Source organism: Melanotaenia boesemani, chromosome 23, assembly GCF_017639745.1.
Source record: "Melanotaenia boesemani isolate fMelBoe1 chromosome 23, fMelBoe1.pri, whole genome shotgun sequence".
Taxonomy (NCBI): domain Eukaryota; kingdom Metazoa; phylum Chordata; class Actinopteri; order Atheriniformes; family Melanotaeniidae; genus Melanotaenia; species Melanotaenia boesemani.
In genome coordinates, this window is record NC_055704.1 from 17,874,906 (window position 1) to 17,896,817 (window position 21,912).

At 39.1% G+C, this 21,912-nt stretch overlaps 1 protein-coding gene across 6 annotated transcripts in view; it reads right to left on the reverse strand.

Moving 5' to 3' along the window:
• Positions 1 to 21,912, reverse strand: part of dock4b (dedicator of cytokinesis 4b) — a 111,107-nt gene that overhangs the window by 61,770 nt on the left and 27,425 nt on the right. For all 6 annotated transcript variants that reach the window (XM_041977704.1, XM_041977701.1, XM_041977703.1 and 3 more), the window contains exons 2-8: positions 15,469 to 15,552; positions 13,200 to 13,240; positions 11,005 to 11,060; positions 10,802 to 10,898; positions 10,197 to 10,345; positions 7,215 to 7,299; positions 1,560 to 1,711 (exon numbers count right to left, since the gene is read on the reverse strand). In XM_041977704.1, the coding sequence (XP_041833638.1) occupies positions 1,560 to 1,711; positions 7,215 to 7,299; positions 10,197 to 10,345; positions 10,802 to 10,898; positions 11,005 to 11,060; positions 13,200 to 13,240; positions 15,469 to 15,552 (664 nt within the window). The remainder of the gene's footprint in view (positions 1 to 1,559; positions 1,712 to 7,214; positions 7,300 to 10,196; positions 10,346 to 10,801; positions 10,899 to 11,004; positions 11,061 to 13,199; positions 13,241 to 15,468; positions 15,553 to 21,912) is intronic.

Here is a 21,912-nt window from a genome sequence, read left to right on the forward strand (position 1 = left end):
AAAATTCTGCAAAAGGAGAACAAACACACATTAAGATGTGTAAATATCATCATGTGCTACTGGTGAAGAAAAAATAAAGATGGCACATAGCATAAATGAAAATGTTCCAGGCTTGCCTAAAAAAAAAAAAAAAATCAAGATGGCTATAAATATCTTTGGAATGACCATTTTCAGAGGAATGTGCTTTTTTTCTTTATTAAGGCACTTAGCAGACTACATGGCAAAGAAAAAGTTTTAAACATTATCTTAAAATACTTTATTACTAGTAGCCCATCTCACACACAACATTTGTTCTGATTTCTTTATTTGCATTTACAAAATAAGTACCAAAGCTTTCACAGCTTGAAATGCATAAAGTAGTATTTTTCACCTATAAGGTGATTCTACCCCTAAAGCCATAAATGGTCTTCATGGAAGAGTGGCCATCAAGAAGCCACTCTTAAGGAAGGGAAACAGGGAGAAAATGTTGAGAGTTGCTCAGTGACAATAGAACTGGATGAAAAATCAGTGGCAACTTGTCTAATGGCTCGATGAATCCTCCACAGAACCCGGTCCTCAACATTACTGAAGTAGTGTGAGATCCTATTAACATAGAATGCCACAAAAAGCAGCAACATCCAAAGAAGAGCTTTGGAAAGTCATTAAAGAAGCTTGGAGAGCAATTCATGATGACTACTTTACTAAATTACAAGGAAGCTTGTCTAAGTGGGCTCAAGTTGTGTTAGATTATAAAGTAGTCATACCTAATTGGTTTTAAAAAAATAGCTACACTAATTCCCTGATTTTCTAACAATATGTAAAAAAATTAGGCCTCAAGACTTCTGTAAAGCAGCAAATAATTTACAAAATAGTGGTGACAACTATACCCAATTCCCAGGCACGATTTAAAGACACTTGTCAGCAGCATTAATAAACAATCAATTTAATCACAACTTAAACTGACCTGGAATTACTATACGCTGCATCAATTAATAAACAACAGATCCCATCAGTGACAGTTTTTCCTGTGATGTGATACTGCGGGGCGAAGAAAACTGTCACTAAAGCATGACTTATCAAAAGAAATTTCAGTGTTGCTGTGCTCATTTTTCAACCCATTCATTTTCCTTTTCCTGACGAAGCCTTGTGTTTGTGACATGAAATGGAAATTTTTTGCCTTTGATCTGTGAAACTAGGGAACTTAAAGACAGTTTACTATTTGGGTGACACCCAATCAAGAAGATGTGGTGTGTTTTTTTTTGTTTTTTTTTTTTTTTGGTGTATGAATGTGCATTCAAGATACATGAGCAGACACACTGAGAAACAAGCTCTTTCATGTGGAAAGCACAGACAGGAAATAGTCTGGGCGTGCCCACTTTATGTGCACGTTAACAACCTGTTTTATATAACATATTGTCATGAATATAAGTAGAAAAGTCTTCTTGACATCAAATGGGCAGTGAACCATCATGTCCTCCTTTTTTGCACATACAGTGGATATAGCATAGAAATGTACATACACTAATTTTAACTAAATACAAGCACACATTAATAATCTTTTTTCTTTCTTAAGCTCTTACCTGATTGGCCGGTTCTCTCGCCCATCATAAATGTGAAAGAACACTTCCAGCTCCTCTCCCAGGTTGGCGCTCATCAAACTTTTCACATGCACAAACAAATGATGCGTACTAGCAGGTGTAGGGGTCTCCTTTTTGCGATGCCGATGTTCCATCTGCAGCAGACAGGAGGAAATCAGTAGAAATAGGTTTTCTGTTGCAAACCTGTCTTTGTTTACGATTTTGTAGAAAAAATTTTAAAGAGGACAAATTTTGTACTGTTAAGTTCTTAGAGGTGGATGTGGAAAGTATAAAGAAAAGAAAAAGCAGTCAATTTTTTTTAAGTTTTAAATCCTGAAAGAGCTCCAAAATCATGTTTGGTTATGTTCCTTTTAATACCATCCAATAGGTATTTCTGAACTGCAGTCTATAGTGTTGAATTTCCAAGTCAAAGATAAATAACATCCCTATGAGACATCTCACAGTTGGGAGCATCTTTTGCTTCACATTTGCATTTATATTTGAAGACAACTAAAACCGCCCCAGATACAGATGTTGTCTATACAAATCCAGTTAATAAAGCATGTAATTTTGCAGGCTGCAAATAGCACTAAGGGTTCAACTTTGAAAAGTTTGAGCTTTAGTGATATTTTCTCTGTGGAAGTGTTGGTGCCAAGTAAATAAATAAGTGTGACATGCATTTTTGTACATGTTGGTGTGCAAGAGCCTTCAGCTCTCATATGGTACTTCTCAAAGCGTTTTTACTCAGAACCAACCATAGTCAAGTCATAGTCATTGTCAACCATATTTCTTTATGAAGATTTTTTTTTATTGACACAAAGAAATAATTGTGTGTGTAGTCCTTTTAACTGGTTGCTGAAGCTTAGAAACAGAAGCAAAAACACATTGATTCAGACTGAAAGGAAATGTCATCTAAGTGTGGCCTTTACACACTATACATACGTATATATATATATGTATATATATATATATATATATATATATATACATACATCAAAACCTCATGTGAATTGCATTGCATTGTAAATACCACCCTTAAGCATCATGTGCATTCTAGCTTTGTTTATACTATGAAAGGTTCATGGTATTCTGCCATCGACATCCAAACACACACACACACACGGAGCACCAGATGGCCTCTAAAGTTGGAGCCAAATTTTGCCTCACATTCATTTGCATATTGTAGGCAAGAAGGGAATGAAGGAGGATGAAAATGAAAATATAAAATCAAATAAACAAAAACAAAACAAAAATTATGTACCCCCATAAAATACAGGGAATAGAGATTTGTGCTACTCCACTAAGCAGCTGACAGAGTGAGCTAACCAAGCATATTATGTTTTTAAAAAAAAGTTTCTTTGTAGTGGAAGCTTCATCTGTGGTGTTAGTTACATATTATTGTGAGCTATTGTTTTACAGCATATTTAAAGATTTGAAGAACCATATGCTTAAAAAAGCTCTAAAAAAGCTATTTCTACGGTGTCACAAATTCAAACCTGGAAGTCAAAAAATAAAGACTAAGTGCAGTTGAAAAAAAAAGTAACTAAAAAAAAGCTGGTTTATAGTCTAAACCTGATGGTAAAGACATTGATGCTGATACAACCTTGAACTGACTAAGACTCGACAGCTAAACCATACACAATATCACTTTAACGAAAAAAAAGGCGGCATAACATTACAGTGCATCAGAGAACTGTCTCCTAAATTTGATTTACATGCTATAGTGAAATGCAAGATAAACAAACAGGCTAAGACATCAGAAAACAGTTGGCTGTACTATAAATATAAATATGAAAAACCACTGACATGCACAAAAGACTTAAGCATGTTCAAAAATGACACCACAAATCATTCTACAATTACAATAGCTGTCAAAATGATGAATGTGTTTTGTTTTGTCGTGACTTCCCTGTCTGACTGAGATCCCAGAAATAAAGCAATGTTAGAATGATCTAACAACAAAAGACACTGTCTTTAACAGAAGTGTTTTTTATACAAAACGGGCTGAGCTCCTGGTTTTGACGTAAAATGACTAGGTCTAGGAAAGGCCTAATTTATGCTGTGGTATTTTATTACGTGGTTATTTTCAGTGTCAGTTAAGCTGCCCGCTGGGAACAGTCTGTGGTTATGTGACAGCTTCAGCATGACTAGACACAAAGGATGACATGAAAAGCCTGGCATCCCTACTGGCAACACATGATGCTGTGGACAAGGATAGGCCGAGAGATGGCTGAACAAAGGAAGAACGTGTCTGTCTTTTTGTTTATTGAGTAATATTGTTTTCTAAATAGCATGTGGTACAGCAACCAGTATGATTTCAGCTTTGTGGTACTTCTAAAAGGAGAGACGGGTCAAGCTGATGCCACATGTAAACCTTAGTCTTTTTTTGCATCCTATATCTCACTTCATCCATGTTTAAGCCTTTTTATTCCTCTTTTAAGCTTGTAAGAGAAGAACCTGTGCAGAAAGGATATCAGACATGTGAAGATTTTGAAAGGAGTGTGCATGACTTCAGCGATAAATGAAAAAGAATCTCATTACTACATGTCCAGGTCTGAGTTAGCCATCACAGGTGTGTGATCCGCCTCAGTTAATGAACTAATCACAGAGAAATCTAAACTCCAATCTGCTCCTCTTGAAACTGGACTCATCTCAGTCTTCAAGAAAAAGAAAAAAATAAGTCCCAGAGCAAGCAGACTGGGGAGTCAATCATACTTTTATTATTTATTTTTAACTCTCAAATTAGAATTACTACTGAATAAAATAAAAGTGTCTTTTCACAGGAGGCTGGGCAAGTGAATGCAAAACAAATGTTCTTTTTTTTCCATAACTGCCAAATTATACAAATAACACCTGGAAGTAAACTACTTTTGATAACCAAATAATTATCCTTTCCTTGCAGCAGCACTACTGAACTTTGGCAGATTTTTGCACTTTGGCAGCCCCTGAAGAAGACAGTCTCTCCAAGATCTCGTCTGAGCTCTCTCCAACCAGTCAAAGCACGTCCAATGTTAACTCTTGCTATGCCAGTTTCTCTCTTTTTTTTCCCCCACTTCTTCAAATAATGTTTTTCTTGGTTTCTTGACTGAATCAGTCATGGTGAGCTTTCAAAACAGCGAGTGTTTCTGCTGGCATGATGTGGTGCTATGCAGCTGTCACATGATGCTCTGGTTGGAAAGTTGTGAAATGTGGCAGCGACAGCTCCAGGAATTGTCATGATGAACGTCAGTCCAAATGAGTCAAAAGCACATAGTTTGAAGGTTGGAAACTTATGCAGTTTTGATTTAAAGCTATTATCTTTTCTTTAGAAAGAATTATAGCTATCAGAAAAACTCTGTTTAGTTGTTATTACATAACCTCTGAGAGAATTATCTGGCTTTAAAGTTGCTACACAGGCTACCACGGTATGAGAGGAGCACTAAACAATTAATAAATTAATTATGCAAATAAATAAACAAACAAATGTGAAAGTAGAAATTGTGTAAATATAAAGGTAAATAACATTTTTTTATTATTCATTTCATATAATATGAATTATTTTGTACATATAATCTGATTATTTTTATATTTTTCCAATTGGTTCACTGTTGCTTCCTAAATATCTTTTCCTATTACTGGACTGCATTTGACATTTCACAATAGCTTTGCTGTCCTATAAATTTCTTTAAAAAATGATATTATTAGGTGTTGATCAGGTCAAACACAATGGGTGTACAGATGACAACTGTCTTTTCCTAATCCTTCTTATACTTGCTTTTTTTCTCACACTTGACAAACAATACAATTCCCTCAGGCTATATATTTTCAGTTCCACACATACACACCCTCACTAGGTAATCCCCATCTCAATTTAATTCCAACACAGCTCAGCAGCAGAGAAGAATCCAGAAACAAAGAACCCTCTCACATGACAACAGAACAAACAGCTAAATATTTATGCCATTTAGACTCATTTGCATGGCGGGTTGTGTCTTTTTGTGTTTCAGTGTGTGGATAGCTGCAAGGAATGCCTTTCTCTTCATCTCTCCCCACTGCAGAGGAATTGCCGTCATCTTCTCATTTTGAACACCATTTAATAGAGGTGCATTATGCTTTCAGTGGCTGCTATTGTTTTGACTAACAAAAAAAGAAACAGATGGATTAAGAGCTTCAATTACCCCCTCTGATGGGAATGACAACACTATGTGTGTGAGCATGTGTGATATAATTCTCCCCACAATTTATCGGGGCAGGGAAGTGGTTGCCACGGTAACAGTGGTTGGAACTTGGAGAAGGTGAGGGTGACAATTAGGGAGGAAACAGTAGGGAAAGGAAGGAGAGAATGATGGAAGCAGATGGAAGTGGAGTCATTTCAGTCAATCAGTGATGCTACATGTGAAAACAAACACGGATATCAGTTGCTCATTAAGCATCAAATATCACATTTGTTCTGTCAAAAGAAACCTTTAAGAGTGAAATTGGCTTTTAATCCCAAAATATATTAAAATCTTATCATCATCTATAACTCTGTTACAACTTCGTAAGCTTTTACCTACAAATAATTCGGACAAAGCAGAAAGTTCCTTTAAAATATGGAATTCCCTTTCCTACAAGATTTCTGAATATACTGTAGTTAGGAAGAGTTTCCAGGTTTGCAGTGATCCTCTAGATGATAAAATCAATTCTCCTATTTGCCTTCCAGGAGAAATAGCTTTTAAAGATAGATGACAATGATGGATAGCTTTTCACAAAACATTTTTTTGTGTGTATGTGTAAGTAACGTCTATTTTCCATCTAAATCCTGTAAATTTCTAAGTCTAAAAACACTCAAAGTACTCAGTCTTATTTCTGAAGTGATCACAGTAAATTGAAAACTGTTTGGGGTGCAATCACTTATACCAATGTTTTTTCTCACTAACCAGTCAAAACAAAGAATGGGCTTAGGCTTATGTAATAGAGCCCCTCAGCTATGATGAAAAAGTGTTTACTACTGCCTGTCACTTCAGACACTTTTTGTAAACAGTTTGCTTTCAATGCAATTCAATGCACTATCCAACTATAAAGGGTCAATTTGCTGAAATAGCTGGTATGCGACACTAATCAATCGGCTACAAGTGCAGAAGAAAAGTGTGCAACAAGGTGATACAATTAAAAAAGTGTGAAATAAACCTCAAGTGAAGGAACACAAAAGGCTACAATGGGCACGGTTCATTCATAAGCCATGATTTTTAGATATCATTATTTATTTACAGAACCATTTTCCATCCCACTTGGACATTTGTTCCTTCTACCTCCATAGAGCAAACAAACTTAACTTTTACTATACTGCTGTATTGAATGTGTCCACAAATCCACGACTATGACCTCTTTTCTACATCCAATCATATATAAAATCGGGGTTTATGTACTTTCAATGTACATGACTTTGGCTTCTTTCCATATATTTAGTAGAAGCACAGGTACGATTAGTAATACTGGCTTCTTAGACCTTAATATATAAATTAAAAAACAACAACAAAAAAGTAAAGCTCTTATGAACATAAAGATTTTGTGAACTGGATTAGATTTAGCATCTTAAATTCGGCATTTCAAAAGAGAGACACATGCTAAATGAGTCCCCTCATCACCTGCTAAACGAAGCACTGCTTGATGAATAGAAATGAGTGTAAGGCAGCTCACCAGTCTGTAAAGTTCTGTGACGCTGATGTCATCTGGATCCACCATGCTGAACTCCTGCCTGGGGACCAGGTCTAAGCCAAGTTGTCTGGAACACAAAATGACACACATAAGACAAATGCACTACAAATGACAAAGAAAGATAATTCACTTCCTGTTGTACTCTGTAGATGGACTGAGCATCAACAAAAAAGATTAAAACTATGTGGATGTCTGTCCATTTAGCATCTTTTCAGCAGATACTCTGTATATTTCTTCTCCATCCTCCAATCATGTTTTTTCTTCTGTGTTTTCCATAACAGTCTTAACTCAAGATTCTCAAGTACTCCCATCATGGTGGGAGAACAAACGATCCACTAGAACATGTCTCCTTTTCTGTAACAAAACCAAGAGGTCCTTGTAACCAGCTCACAGCCCGAGACTCATCAACTGCCTCCTCACTGAGTGGGAATGTGTGTTTGTTTAAGGATTGACATCAACAAAAAAATAAAGGAGACTGGGTGAGAACAGGACACAGGATATGAGAGTTTTTGTGTTCTTTCATTTCAACCCAAAAGTATAGAGTGGTACAAGAAGAGAAAAGACCCAGACGAATGAAGACAGTGTAAAAGAAAAAGAGAAACAAAAAGGTGAGATAAACTTTTACTTCTTTAATAAGGTGAAGATCAATAAGAAATGTACTGCAGTGCACAGCAGCAAAACAGGGTTTGTACTAAGCAATGACAAATAATTTGACAATGCCGGTATTTTAGAGAAAACTAAAGCGAAGCTTCAAGCAATAAAAACAACAAACAATCCCCAAAAAAGTCTGTACAAAAAATGTCCATGAATAGATTTAAATGTACAAATGTGCAAATACAAATGATAGTAGGTGGAGGTATTTCATGGTGTCTAATCATTATTGGAGATGGGGCCCATGAAGGTGGTGTCATCTATGAGCTTCAGGATGGCATTAGAGTTGTGTGTAGCCGTGCAGGCAAAAGTCGTCAGGGCATAGAGGAGGGGGCTGAGAATGCAGCCCTGTGGAGCTCCTGTGCTCAGAGTCAGGGAGGAGGAGGCGATACTGCATATCTTCAACACCTACGGTCTATCAATCAGGAAGTCCAAGTTCTAGTAACAAACTGGAGCCATTAGTCCCAGGAGCTTCTGGACAAGCTTTATTGTATTAAATGCTGAGCTGTAGTCAACAAACAGCATTCTCAAATAAGTTTCCCCATGGTCCAGGTAGGAGAGGACAGAGTGCAAAATCAGTGAGATGCATTTATCAGTGGATCTGTTTGACCAGTAAGCAAACTGAAAGGAGGGAACACATGTGGGTTTTGACCACCCTCTCAAAGCACTTCATGATGTTAGGTGTCAATGCGATGGGGCGGTGCTCATTTAGGCAGGAGATGGGGTATTTTTTGGGGGGTGGACAGGGACTATGGTGGTCTTTTTAAAGCATGTGGGGACAGAGGTTTGTTTCAAGGAGAGGTTAAAGATGGAGATGAGGACCTCTGCCAGCTGGTCTGCACATGCTCTAAGCACCCTGACAGGGATGCCATCGGGCCCTGGTGACGTCTGTGGGTTCACCCCTTCGAGTGTTCTCCACACATCAGCTATATACAGTTCCAGAGTGCATCCACTGTGGTCCTGTTCCAGTTTGACAGTTGGAATAGTGGCGCTGGTCTCAAACCAGAGTAGAAGGCATTGAAGTCCTCTAATCTGGTTAAACACTGCAGTTCCTCTCCTAGTGGAAACTATGATGGCCCATAGTCTGCTTCACAGCTGTCTGGAGTTAGAGCTGCAACAGTCAGACTCCAATTTATTCCTGCAGCTTATTTTGCATTCCTGATGATGAATAATAAACTGAGTCTTTACTGATAGGACAATTATATTCGCTGTGTTTCATGAACTGCAAATATGTCTTATGTTACTGGTAATTCAACAACTATATGAAAGTGCTTACACTGATTATTCCACTTTCCCAGAAGGTGAATTAAAAACCTTCAAGAGACTCCAAACTCTATGATGGTTATTTCTCAGCGTGAACATAAAGCTGGATTTATTCCATTCATTTATTTATTAGGAGACACACATCATACACTATAAAACTTTGAGCAGCTTCACAGAGCAATTCCTGATATTGTGAAAACAATTTCATAATGTGTAACTGAGGATCCTGTATCAACTTGTTGTCCTTATTCTAGAGAGTGAATTGTGGTTAATGATAGGTTTGCTTTTTAAATCAAAACACATCTATCAGCTGTTCGTGCAGAGACAGTTTGCTGGATGTGCTTCATTCATGCTTCATCCTCACACAGACTTCAGTCCAGTAATATTCTATAAATGTGAAAAAAATAACATTTATGGAGTGAAAAAAAACAGTACTCCCTCTTTGATTTTTGGCACCCTTTAAATGGGGTGGCAACCACAATTTGGAAGTCATTGCCCTAGATCTGTGCAATCATAAGCCTAAGCTTATCAAGGGGCTGGAGATGGGCCACTACAAGACCAAGCCAGATTAGATGCAGTTTCTTTGACAATGGGATTTAGGAAATTATATGCTATGACAGGATAACAAAGTTCATCAAGTAAATATAATACCCCACTTGACTGCAGAAGACCTGGAGGAAAACCTAAAAAATTATCAAAATAAAACCTTTTGTGCATCTAATTCAAACAAAAACAAGCCTGTGAATAAATTATCTTAAAGCAGAAGTTATTCACTTGATGCCAGAAAGTTAAATGAAAACAATAATAAAGAGAATAAGAGAATAAGCTGACATAATGCTCTTTTAAATGAATTATTCTGAAGCAATGCAATGTGATTTCTGCACAGTGCTGTAACTAAGTGTAAGTGTTTGACCACAGGGGAGAAAATCCATCCGAAAGTGTACAACATATGTATGGTCAGAGGTAGAAGAAAGCGATTATTAATCATCCAATAAAAATATGAAGAAACAAAAACATAAACAATGTGTCTACAACTGCACTTCTACTTACTCGTTGCCCCAGTCCAATCTGGCTGTGATGTGCTGCTTGACATCCCTCATACGGTCATGAGTGAGGTGGCCAACCAGCACCTGCCTCCTCAGGTCCAAGATTTCATTCATCACATGCCAAAGCCGGTGGAACAAATCCCCTTCATTCTTCTGCAGGAGGTGAAAATGATGAGGAGCAATAGAGAAGGGGGGGAAATGAGTAGAGAAGCCAAAGGGAAATTGACAAGAAGGAAACCAATAGAGGACAGAAGGGATAAGACAGTGAAAGTGCACTGGTGTATCAACACTACTACCCAAAATCATAACTGAAGCATGTTAAGTAAAGAAGTAAAGTGTTAAATTAGCTGCTCCATTTTGACACGAATGTATGGCCTTCGATCTGCCAGTATTCATCAGATCAGTTTAATCAGCAACCCAGACAGCTTAATAGGCTACAAACACAATCAATACAACAAATGAATGGGTTAGAAAAAGATTCGACTGTTTATCTCCCAATGCCAAATCAACTTGCCTTCATGGGAAAGGTAAAGGCACTTTGCCTAAGCAGCAGTGATATCTGAAATCAATGCAAAGTGTGTTAATGCGTTTGTGTGAAGCCACTCTTACCACATAAAGTTGTTTCCACATGGCACCCCATTCTCGCAGCGTTGATGTCATCTCTGTGATGACAGAGTCTTCAACCGGGATGACCGTCTCAAATTGCCTGCAAAACATACACACAGGCATAAGAACAAAAACACAGTTCAACCTTAAACCACAAGCTGCACACACTCAGAAATGGAAACAGGGAGAAACGTGACAGCACTTACCCTTTGTTCTTAACATGGGCATTCTTCAAGTGGATATAACTGGATGGGAAGATCCCCTTTGGAAAGAAGATAAACAGGTTAATGAGAATACTCACTGAGCTTTCTGCATCTGGCTCCATTAGCATTTGTTTTTCCAAGAGAAAATGATGCACATAATCAATACAGAGCCAAGTGTGCTTGTGGATTAAAAGGAGATTGAAAGAAGACGGGAACAGACAGCGATAAAAGCAAGTAGCTGTGGGATTTAGTTGAAAAATAAAAATTTGTTAGTGTGTGCGTGTGCACACTGGCACTAATAACCTGCAAGTTGCTTCCTATTTATTTAAGGAGATCAAAGCAAAACTTAGATTTAGGCATGTGAGGATAAATGCAGCACGCATGCACATAGAGAATCAAAACATGCAATTCACCCTTCACTTATATAGGACATTTTACTCCACAACAGCTTATAAAACCACATGTATTACCTTTTTTCAGCCTATTATGTTGTGTAACTGAATACAAATGATGATTTATATTTGTTAAATTGGTTGGTTTGCTGCACAGAAAGGGGTGTTATTAATGGTGTCATGTGCAAAAGCTGTCATGAACCTCACTTTTTAGCAATTTTTCCCATGACAAGGGATAGCCTACAAGACCAGCACTAACAATGTGAGCATAAATTGTCATTTTGACATGTTGTAGCAGAAGATGCACAGATGTAATGACTGCTCTGTTGCCTCATTTTGTGAGCAGATGCATGCCGATATCTGCTTAGTGACACAGTTAAAGCCTATGGTTCACCAGAAATCATATCTTTGTAACACAAACAGAGGTATTACTCTTTAATTCTTTAAATCTGTTTCTTATCCAAAGCTTAAAGCAAGACATCAGATCGAGTTACCATGCATTATATCACTACTCTGGGACCACCTGCTAACCTGACATGACTCCACACAAGCAACACAGCCTCAACAAGGATGTTTTCTCACTTCTTGACTTTCCAGAAACATTTCCTTGTCCAAAATGCAGCCTCGTAAACTCAGCTTGAATCACTCCTGATCCAAACAGCATCTGCCTTGTCAACCAGAACAAGCTCATTTACAGCTGGCTCAGTGTATACAAGGCAGAAAAAAAGGCCATTTGTTTCCCACTGCACAGTTGGCTAGAATGTCAACGCAACAACAAAGCTCCTATAGTCTCTAGTGAGGTGTCATTCAAAAGCTAATATTGCTGGCTATACTTTAAAATCATCACATCAAGGATGATTACATGCCAACTGGACTTATAAGAGAAAATACAGTGAATATGCCAAGCCTCCTGATAGAGAGCAATAGTGTTCAAAGCATAGCAAATTTGTGTAGAAAGCAGCTGACAGCAGGCTCATGAGCAGAACCTCAGGAGATAAAAGTCTTAGTGTGTTTGTAAGTGGTAGGCTGACACTGAGCTCTGTAACTTCACAAATCTTCTATTTTATGCTCCTTTACTTCTCTCATATAATGCTTCAAAACTGAGCGTGTTGCAATTCAGGGGGATATGAGATGTGTTAACATTTGTGATTTTACATAACACCAGTGGGACTACTGATGTCCTGTTTGTTGCTTACATGCAAACTAATTGTGACATAAGGTATGTTTAAGATTCCTGGTCTAAATCATGATCAGATCACCTAACACAGATGTTAGCATCAATTAGCAATAACAATTCAATTCAAGCCAAGTGCTGTGTATCCATAAAAATCTATTTTAGGTAAAAATTGAAGGATTTTAAGGGTTGAGTATAGAGTAAATAATTTGAACACCCTTAGTAGAGTAAAGCTACAGTAAATAGTTTAAAAAAATATATTTGTCCAAGTGTGGCTGGACAGAACAGTACACCATGATACCCCATTTCCCTAAAGCTCTTTTGGAGAATAATTGGGGATTTAATTTGAGTGACATGATATCTAAGGTCAATGTCGATAATGGTGTACATTGTGCACCATAACGTTTTAAAAGCAAGAAGTAACTTAACATCTTTTTAGATCCATATTACTCGTAACTCCTTTCAATTTCACTTGCCCGATGCTGTTACCACTTCTCTATTGTTTCTTTCAGTTTGCAGCATCCAAGGCACTCCTGTTTGTCCATGCTCTATTAGCTTGCAGACCACTCAATTAAAAGAAAAAAGATTTATTAAAGTGCAAATGACTAACAATAGAAAAAGGATTTGCTCACCTTGACATTCGGATTCTTTAAGATGAATCCTCGGTACCATCCTGCAGACACAAAGCATCATTTTAATGTCCTGCATGCTGCTATGACAATGTATGCTTATACTTTTATAAGCCAGAAAGCAGAAGAATGATAGAGGAGAAAAGTGTGATGAGAGAAACTGTGTCAAAATAGGGCATCAAAATGCTCCTATTCTCCTGACAGCAGCATAAATAAAGACTTTTATAAAAAGCCCAACAGACTTATTTTTATTCCAGCTCAGTGTCATGTTAAAAGCTGACTTAAGCATTTCCAGGTGAATGACCTCTCATCTGTGGGCATTTTACTCCTGCCAGCTGACAAGGCACTGCCAATATAAAAAAAAAAGTATTTTCAGTTCAGATTATCTATGATTAAAGCTGACCTAAACAGCACAATTTAAGAAACAAGCCTACATGGCCACATGCAACTGCAAAGCAGTGTGAGAAGAAGAGACTCTGCACAAAGAAAACCACAAAGAAGCCCCATATATCTAACTATGACACATCCAGGCAAGTCTAAAAAAAGCAGATAGAAAAAAAACAAAGGTGCAATAGCTGTGGTTTGACTTCTTGCACCATTACACACTCTAATCTGTCTCTATGCCATTACAGCCGATTTATTAGTAAGTGTACGATGCTTCTGCTGAGCCCAACACTCAAACAATCAAACACATTCGCGTTGGTAGAGGCTTTGAGCCAATGTTCTTGCCCAAACTGGCCATTTAAGCTCAATCCTCTGTTGCAGCCTTTGTAAGTCCCTCCAGATAAGAGCATTAGCTAAACAGCTCAACTGTAAATGTATCAGATTATTCTAATCACTTTTGGGTTTCCATAGAGCATCAATGAATTTTCTGCCTAAAACTTTTTCGGGCATGCATGGTGAGGTAGCACTGAGTAGGTTGTCTTGATATACACTGTGGAAAATACGCTCAATATTTCCATACATGAGTCATCTTTTCTTAGCAGTGTATGTCTAATATTAATGGCAAGTCATTTTTATATCTAAAAAGTATGAAAAAGGTCTGACATTTGATGAATGTTCATGATTTCAAACCGTGACTATATTGTCAAAAGATATTTAATGATCAAAACAACGTGAGAAGATATTCTGTGATGTAAAAAAAAATACATGGCTTTAGGGTTACGTAAGACAGCCTAATGTATCCACTGCCCTCTGGAACCTACTAAAACAAAAGTTCAAGTAAGAACCAGTGGAGGGTCAATTAAAAAAAATCAATTGCTGAGGTGGTACATTTTCAGACAAGAGCCACATGTCAGCAAAGAAAAGTTCACTCTGAAAGCTGCCATCTTTTCAAGTGTCAATAGTGTCAACATGAGGCAGAGCCATTAGTCTGTCTCCTCTGCTGTCAGCAGCCCGCCTCTCAGCCTCTTCGCTGCTGGCAGGATTTTGATTTACTTCCTCCCTTCTGGGCCAAACATTCAGCTGGCTGTGCTATTGTCTACTTCCTCTGGGTCTTTTACCATGATATCACATCCCTTTGACTGGCAAGATGCATGACTGGCTGGCTGGCTGGCTGCCTGTCTCTTTGTGTATGTGTGTGTATATGTATGTGTCTCCAAAAAGGAAGTGTAACAAGAACTCCGGAAGACAAAGGTTTGTGCCTGTTTGTGTTGAGGTGTGCATGAAAGCGAGGCCCTGCTGTGAAATCATTTCACATTGTTCTGAAACTTAAAAACAGACCTTAGATAAAAAAAAAAAATAAGGACAGAAAGAAAAAACTACATGAAAGAACCATATGTACATAATTGGTGTGATAGACAGGAAAAAAAGGTAATGTGAAGCAAGTAGAGGAATGAAACAGACTGAGTGTGGGCAGGAGGTCTGGAGAAGCCTATGCTGTTAAAAAATGTAATTTCCACAAGCATTTATGGCATACAAGATGTTCTTTAGATTATGCATGCATTTATCTGTGCAAGCCAAATGATGTATGTCTACACCTGCAGCCATGAACCTGTGCATTTACATATAATACTCTCTGCAGGATTTTATCAACTATTTATGACTTTTTACAAGTAGAAACCACAAGCATAAGAGTTATTGCAGCTATCAAAATGACTATTTCATGAAAAAGTGGAAGTGATCTGTATGTGTTCAACACCAATCAAACAAAAGAGATTTATTTCCTTACACATTACTATGTTGTTTCACTCCATATATTTTTCTTTTCTTCACTGAAAGCAACTAATTATCAGATAATGTACAAAACAAGTGAGTAACATGTACAGCATACCTTCACATTTCTCCAGAATCTGCACTGTGTCTCCAATTTCCAAAGGGAGGCCATGCTGGACGGTTCCTCTGAAACTAGCCAGCACTGCAACAAGATGGAGAAAACACTCACGTGAGTTTTTCTCATTTTTGTAAGTAAGAAAGAAGTCAGAGCAGGAGCAGAGTTATAATAAAAAAAGAAAAAGAACACAAAAGAAGGATAAAAAAACAAGAGGTGCAGAAGATACCCAATCCTAGAGCCTTTTAGTAGAGATGTCGACATAGCGATTTAATTCTAATCACTGCAGGAATCATGAATTATTTTGCATGGTGTGGCAACAATTTAATGCTGATTTGACACCAACTGAGAGAAACTGCTATCAAGGAGACAAAAACCTCACAGGTGGCTAAGTAAAATCTCTACTATGACGCCGACCCCTTACTTAAACCATATTTATAAAATGTCAGATTAAATGAGGACACAGTATTACAGGGCAAGCATGTTATTCTCTCTAGTCATGCATTTATATGTTTTTGAAATGGCAGAATTTTAAGTGCCACACTGCTGTTTTTTTTACAAATAAAGAAACAAACCCTATAAGAGATAGTGGATAGTAAAGTTGCTTTCTGCACCTGCAAGAACTAGCATTCTCTTTAAAGTACTGTCAGAAAAGATGACAATGTGTGGAAAAGTAGAAAAAAGGGAGATCTGCAGGAATGTAGATGTGGTTTTGAGATTTGGTTAATGTACTAAACTCATGTTCCAGTTTTTTTTTTTAAAAAAAAGTCCAAGAAGAAGAAACTATATGTGCAGCAAACATGGGATAAAGATGTTCTCTTTAACAGAAACAGGTCTACAAGAACTAAGAAGTACTTGAAGCTGTGAGGGAGAGTGTGCTGAACAGTATTTTAACCATCTCTTCAAAGGGGGAGCTGTGTCCTGCAGACTTTCTTGCTGCATCTACACACAGACACCACGGGATGTTCATACTAACACAGAAATGTACATATGAACCCATCAATGCATAAACTGAATAAACGCCTCAAACTGTAACTCCACAGGCAGAAAATTCACACAAGCACTCTATTCAAACGGCAATGTATGCACGCAAACACGGACACACACACAGACACTTATTCACACATGGGCACACACATGCAAATGAAATGGGATTTGGAGTGGAAATGTGTAATAAGAGTTCCCACTATGCAGAAGGGATCTTGCTGCCGCTTAAGTGTTAAAAGGGAAACTTTATGTCTTCTGCCTGCAGAGCTCATCCACTGTACCTAAATGCACCGTCCCTCTCACTAGAGAGGGATTATATCTAATCCAGGACAATTTCAAGAAAAATCTGTTTTATGGATTGGTGGTCGCACAAGAGGAAATTCAGCAAATGCAATCAAGACATGTAGAAACAACCTTTTGAGATGGGTACATTTCTGAGTATCGCAATACTTTCAAAGAAGGCTTCTGTTTCATCTTATGTACTTTTCGAGAGCCAAAGAATTTTGTATTTGTAGTGGTAAACAAAAATGAGTCAAAGATACCTCACATTTGGCAAAAAATAAATCCAACCTCCCAAATGGAAAACAAAACACTTTTAAAAATATATGAGTTTGCATTTTTTATTCTTACTCTGGCAGAACAGACATTACCTCAGGTAGGGCCCTGAAAAATTTGTCTTTTCACTTTTGTATTGGCAGTCAGATCAAGTCTCTGAGTGTAAACTTATAATGCAGCAAAAGTTTTAAGCTATTCCTTATTTCTTTATATACTCTGAGGCAAACAGGAAATAAAGTCAAGATTTATTAAGACTATCTTTACTCTTCAACAGCCTAAACCCACTAGACAAGCTTCCTTGTGGTTTCTTTAAGTAGTCTTCAGGAATAGTTCTCCAGTCTTCTTGAAGGGTTTTCTAAAGCTCATCTTTGGATGTTGGCCACCTTTAGTTTTGTGCTCATCAAGATGATCCCATACTGCTTCAGAAATGCTGAGCTCTGGGCTCTGGAGAGGATTCATCACTACATAAGACCTGTAGCCACTGACTTTAGGTGCAGTTTTTGCATCATTTGGGCACACCTCAGCCTTTACTCCCTTCTTCCTACCCTAACATGGCTTCTTAATAGCCTCCTTTTCATGGAAACCATTTCTGATGAGCGTTCAGTGAAATCAACTAAAGGTTCACGAAGATCACTCAGGCCTTTGCTGGATCTCTTCCTACTTCTTTAGTGCTTCACTTTTAGATACTGTTCATCTATTGTAGATAGTTTTTGGTATCTCCGCTTTAGGAGATAACTGGTTTTCACTTAAAAGCTCCTTGGGAATTACCTTGTTGGTGCAGATCTACTCTTCTATCTGTCAAAGTTTAAGGAAAAGTCAGACTCATTGGAAGCAAAATGTAAAGAAATAGGGGTGGCTTAACACTTGCATGGTATGTATCTGTTAGTCTGTGCCCTTTGTATTTAGAGTTGAAGCTTCACCAGTTCCTTGTTATCCTAAAATCTGCAGAAACTATCTTTACAGGGGATTTGTCCCACACACAAATCTGACTTTGTAATGTATTCGTGGACCAGCCACATGCACACACAAACATGCAGAAGAGCTTGATACTTTCTTTAAGTCATTCAAAGCTCAGTCGCTTGCATATACACAGAGAGACCAATCACAGCACACACATTTACACTCACAAAGTGTGTCTGATGCATGAATTACCCAACTTATTCCCCCAGCTGCATTGAGCTAAATTATTCAGTTTCAAGTCTGTGCTTCTTTTTCCTGCTGTGAAATGAAAGCTTAGCGCCTGTCGATCCACAAGCCAGCTGCTTTCTGCCATTTATCTCCAACTGCCTGTCGTCAACCCAACTCTCTGCCTGTCAAACGTCTGGGCTGGCTGACCACTAAACGATGCACAGATGAGACAAGGAAGGTGTTCACTCTTGAGGGAATTGATTTGTTGCTGTTTTGTAAGTGTACACTAACACACCGGAGGAGAATGAGAACAGTGAGTACAAATGGGGAGAAGGATACTATTCATGGCTGTTTGACCACACAGCTGGCGTGGAGCACAAAAACAGGCTCATCAGCGGAAAAAAATCCTCTAAACTGACAAACGTATGCAGAAGCCACACGCACAAACAGCACATCCGAGTGGATGCCACTGAAGCATGAGCACCGTGGAGCATAACTCAAACAAAAATAAACCTGCTAAGACTAAGATATGGTATGAACATTTAAACCCTAAAACCAGTTAAACACTGAAACAGTACGACCCAGGATCCAGATGGTCCACACTGTCCAGCCACTAAAAGACAAACTGTACTTTCTGGCACACATGCACACGCACACACAAACATACTGATTCTATGTGACACTGGTGCACTGGGCAGTGGTGAGGACAATGTTATTTTTAACCAGACTACCATCACAAACCTAAACATTAAATAAAAATGGCAGCCTGAAAAAGGCATGTGCACATGGCAAAACAAATCGTAATACAATGACACAGTATGTACACTGACAGTTTTCAAGGCAAATTATGCCACATTTAGAAACTAAATAAAATCTCTGGTGGAACTGCTGGTTTGATGCTGATGCAGTTTGTCAATAGATCGTTACAGGGTTGAGAATATCACTTGAGAAACAATGAACTTGAGTTCATGAGGAGATAATAATCTCAACTGATCCCTACATAACAGATCCACATTAATTTGATTGAACTAAGAAACCAGTAAGGAAAAAACAAAGAAAAACTGAGATTTTGGACTTTATTATTGCTTTACATTCATATAATTTCCCCAGATAATGCTCAAGCTTTTCAAATCTAAAAAAAACAAAAACAAAATCCAAAGAAAATCCAAAGACACATCTACTGACGAAACAATTTGATTATCAATTGTTAAAAATCAGTGACAGCTCTATCAGTCACTGAAATAATTTGCAGCACAGACCCAGATACTGCATAGCTGCCTTGATTGCAATCTCTTTATTAACTGACTGGCACTGTGACACATGCAACTGTAAAGTCAGAGGTTGAGTTTTGATCATTTTAATGCTTGTGGTAATCCACAAGATAAAATAATTGTCCCCTCGCCCCCGTGAGCGGTCTTATCCATCCGAGCTCGGGTCCTCTACCAGAGGCGGCCAAGGGCACCACTGTTGACTTCACTTTCCAGGCCTTCTCAAGTTCTTCTTTCAGGCCTTTGTATTTCTCCAGTTTCTCATGTTCCTTTTTCCTGATGTTGCAATCGTTTGGTATCGCGATGTCAACCACAGCGGATTTCCTCTGCTGTTTGTCCATCACCACAATGTCCGGCTGGTTTGCCATTACCATTTTGTCGGTCTGGATCTGGAAGTTCCACAGGATCTTAGCTCGGTTTTCTCTACCACCTTCAAAGGTGTTTCCCACCTTGACCTCAGGGCTTCCAGTCTGTACTCCACACAGATGTTCCTGTACACTATACCAGCCACTTGGTTATGACGCTCCTTGTAGGCTTTCCCTGCCAGCATCTTACACCCTGCAGTTATGTGCTGGATTGTCTCAGGGGCCTCTTTGCACAGTCTGCACCTGGGGTCTTGTCTTGTATGGTAGATCTGGGCCTCTATTGCTCTGGTGCTCAAGGCCTGCTCCTGTGCAGTTATCATTAGTGCCTCTGTGCTGTCTTTCAGTCCAGCCCTTTCTAGCCATTGGTAGGATTTCTCTATATCAGCCACTTCAGTTATCTGGCGGTGGTACATCCCATGGAGAGGCTTTTCCTCCCATGACGGTTCCTCCATCACCACATGATCTGTTTTCCACTGCCTGAGACATTCACCGAGCACTTTGTCCGTTGAGGCCATCTTCCTGATGTATTCAAGGATGTTGGATGTTTCATCCTGGATAGTGGTTCTGACACTCACTAGTCCTCTGCCCCTTTCCTTGCGCTTAGTGTACAGTCTCAGGGTGCTGGATTTGGGGTGGAACCCTCCATGCATGGTCAGGAGTATTTGTGTTTTCACATCTGTGGTGTGAATCTCTTCCTTTGGGCAGCTTATTATTCCTGCAGATGACCAGCAGGGCATAGCTGTTAATTGCCCGGACCTTGTTCTTGCCATTGAGCTGACTCCTTAGGACTTGCCTTACTCGTTGGAGGTATTTGGCTGTGGCTTCTTTTCTTGTGGCCTGTTTGAGGTTGCCATTTGCTTGTGGGATTCCAAGGTACTTGTAGCTGTCCTCAGTGTCTGCTATTCTGCCGTCTGGGAGTGAGACCCCTTCTGTATGGACTACCTTCCCTCTCTTTGTCACCCTCCGCCCACACTTCTCAAGTCCAAATAACATTCCGATGTCATTGCTGTAAATCCTGGTTGTGTGGATCAGTGAGTCAATGTCTCGCTTGCTCTTGGCATACAGCTTGATGTCATCCATGTAGAGGAGGTGACTGATGGTGGACCCATTCCTGAGTGGGTATCCATAGCCAGTCTTGGTGATTATTTGGCTGAGGGGGTTCAAACCTATGCAGAACAGCACAGGGGACAGGGCATCTCCTTGGTATATGCCACATTTGATGGACACTTGTGCAATTGGCTTGCAGTTGGCCTCAAGGGTGGTCTTCCACTGCTGCATTGAGTTTGCAATAAAGGCTCTTAGAGTCCTGTTGATGTTATAAATTTCCAAGCATTTCATGATCCATGTGTGTAGCACTGAGTCACAAGCTTTCTTGTAATCAATCCAGGCAGTGCACAGATTGGTATTCCTGGTTCTGCAGTCCCAAGCGAATGTTCTATCACCAGAAGCTGGTGTTTTGCTCCTCTGGTATTTTTACCAATGCCCTTCTATGCTGTGCTCATGTATTGATCCATGTGCCCATTTATCTTAGCCGCTATGGTGCCTGACATGAGCTTCCATGTGGTTGGGAGACAGGGTATTGGCCGATAGATGGATGAAATTGTTCCCTTCATGGGATCCTTCTGGATCAGGACTGTCCGGCCTTCAGTTAGCCATTCAGCCTTTAGCAGCTGGGCCATTTGTGCTGCCAGGCAGGCATGGAGTGCAGTTAGCTTTTTCAGCCAGTAGGTGTGAACCATGTCAGGCCCTGGTGCTGTCTAGTTTTTCATACCTGAGACTTTGTTGAATGTCTGCCAATGTGATGGTTACTGGTTCTTGTTCAGGGAGGTTGCTGTGGTCTGCTCCTAGATCCATCAGCCACTGTGCACCACTGTTGTGCGATGCCTCCTTCTCCCATGTGCTTTTCCAGTATTGCTTAGTCTCTAACCTTGGCGGGTCTGCCCTGTTGGTATTACCCTGCCACTGAGAGTACACTTTAGCTGGTTGAGTTGAGAAGAGCCGGTTTATTCGCCTTGCTTCAGTTTCTCTCGTGTACATCTTTAGGAGGGTGGCCAAGGCTTGGAGTCATTGTTTCGCAGTTTATAGTGCTTCAGGTATGGGCATCTGGCTGTACCTCCTGGGTACCTGTTTTTTCATTGCACCTT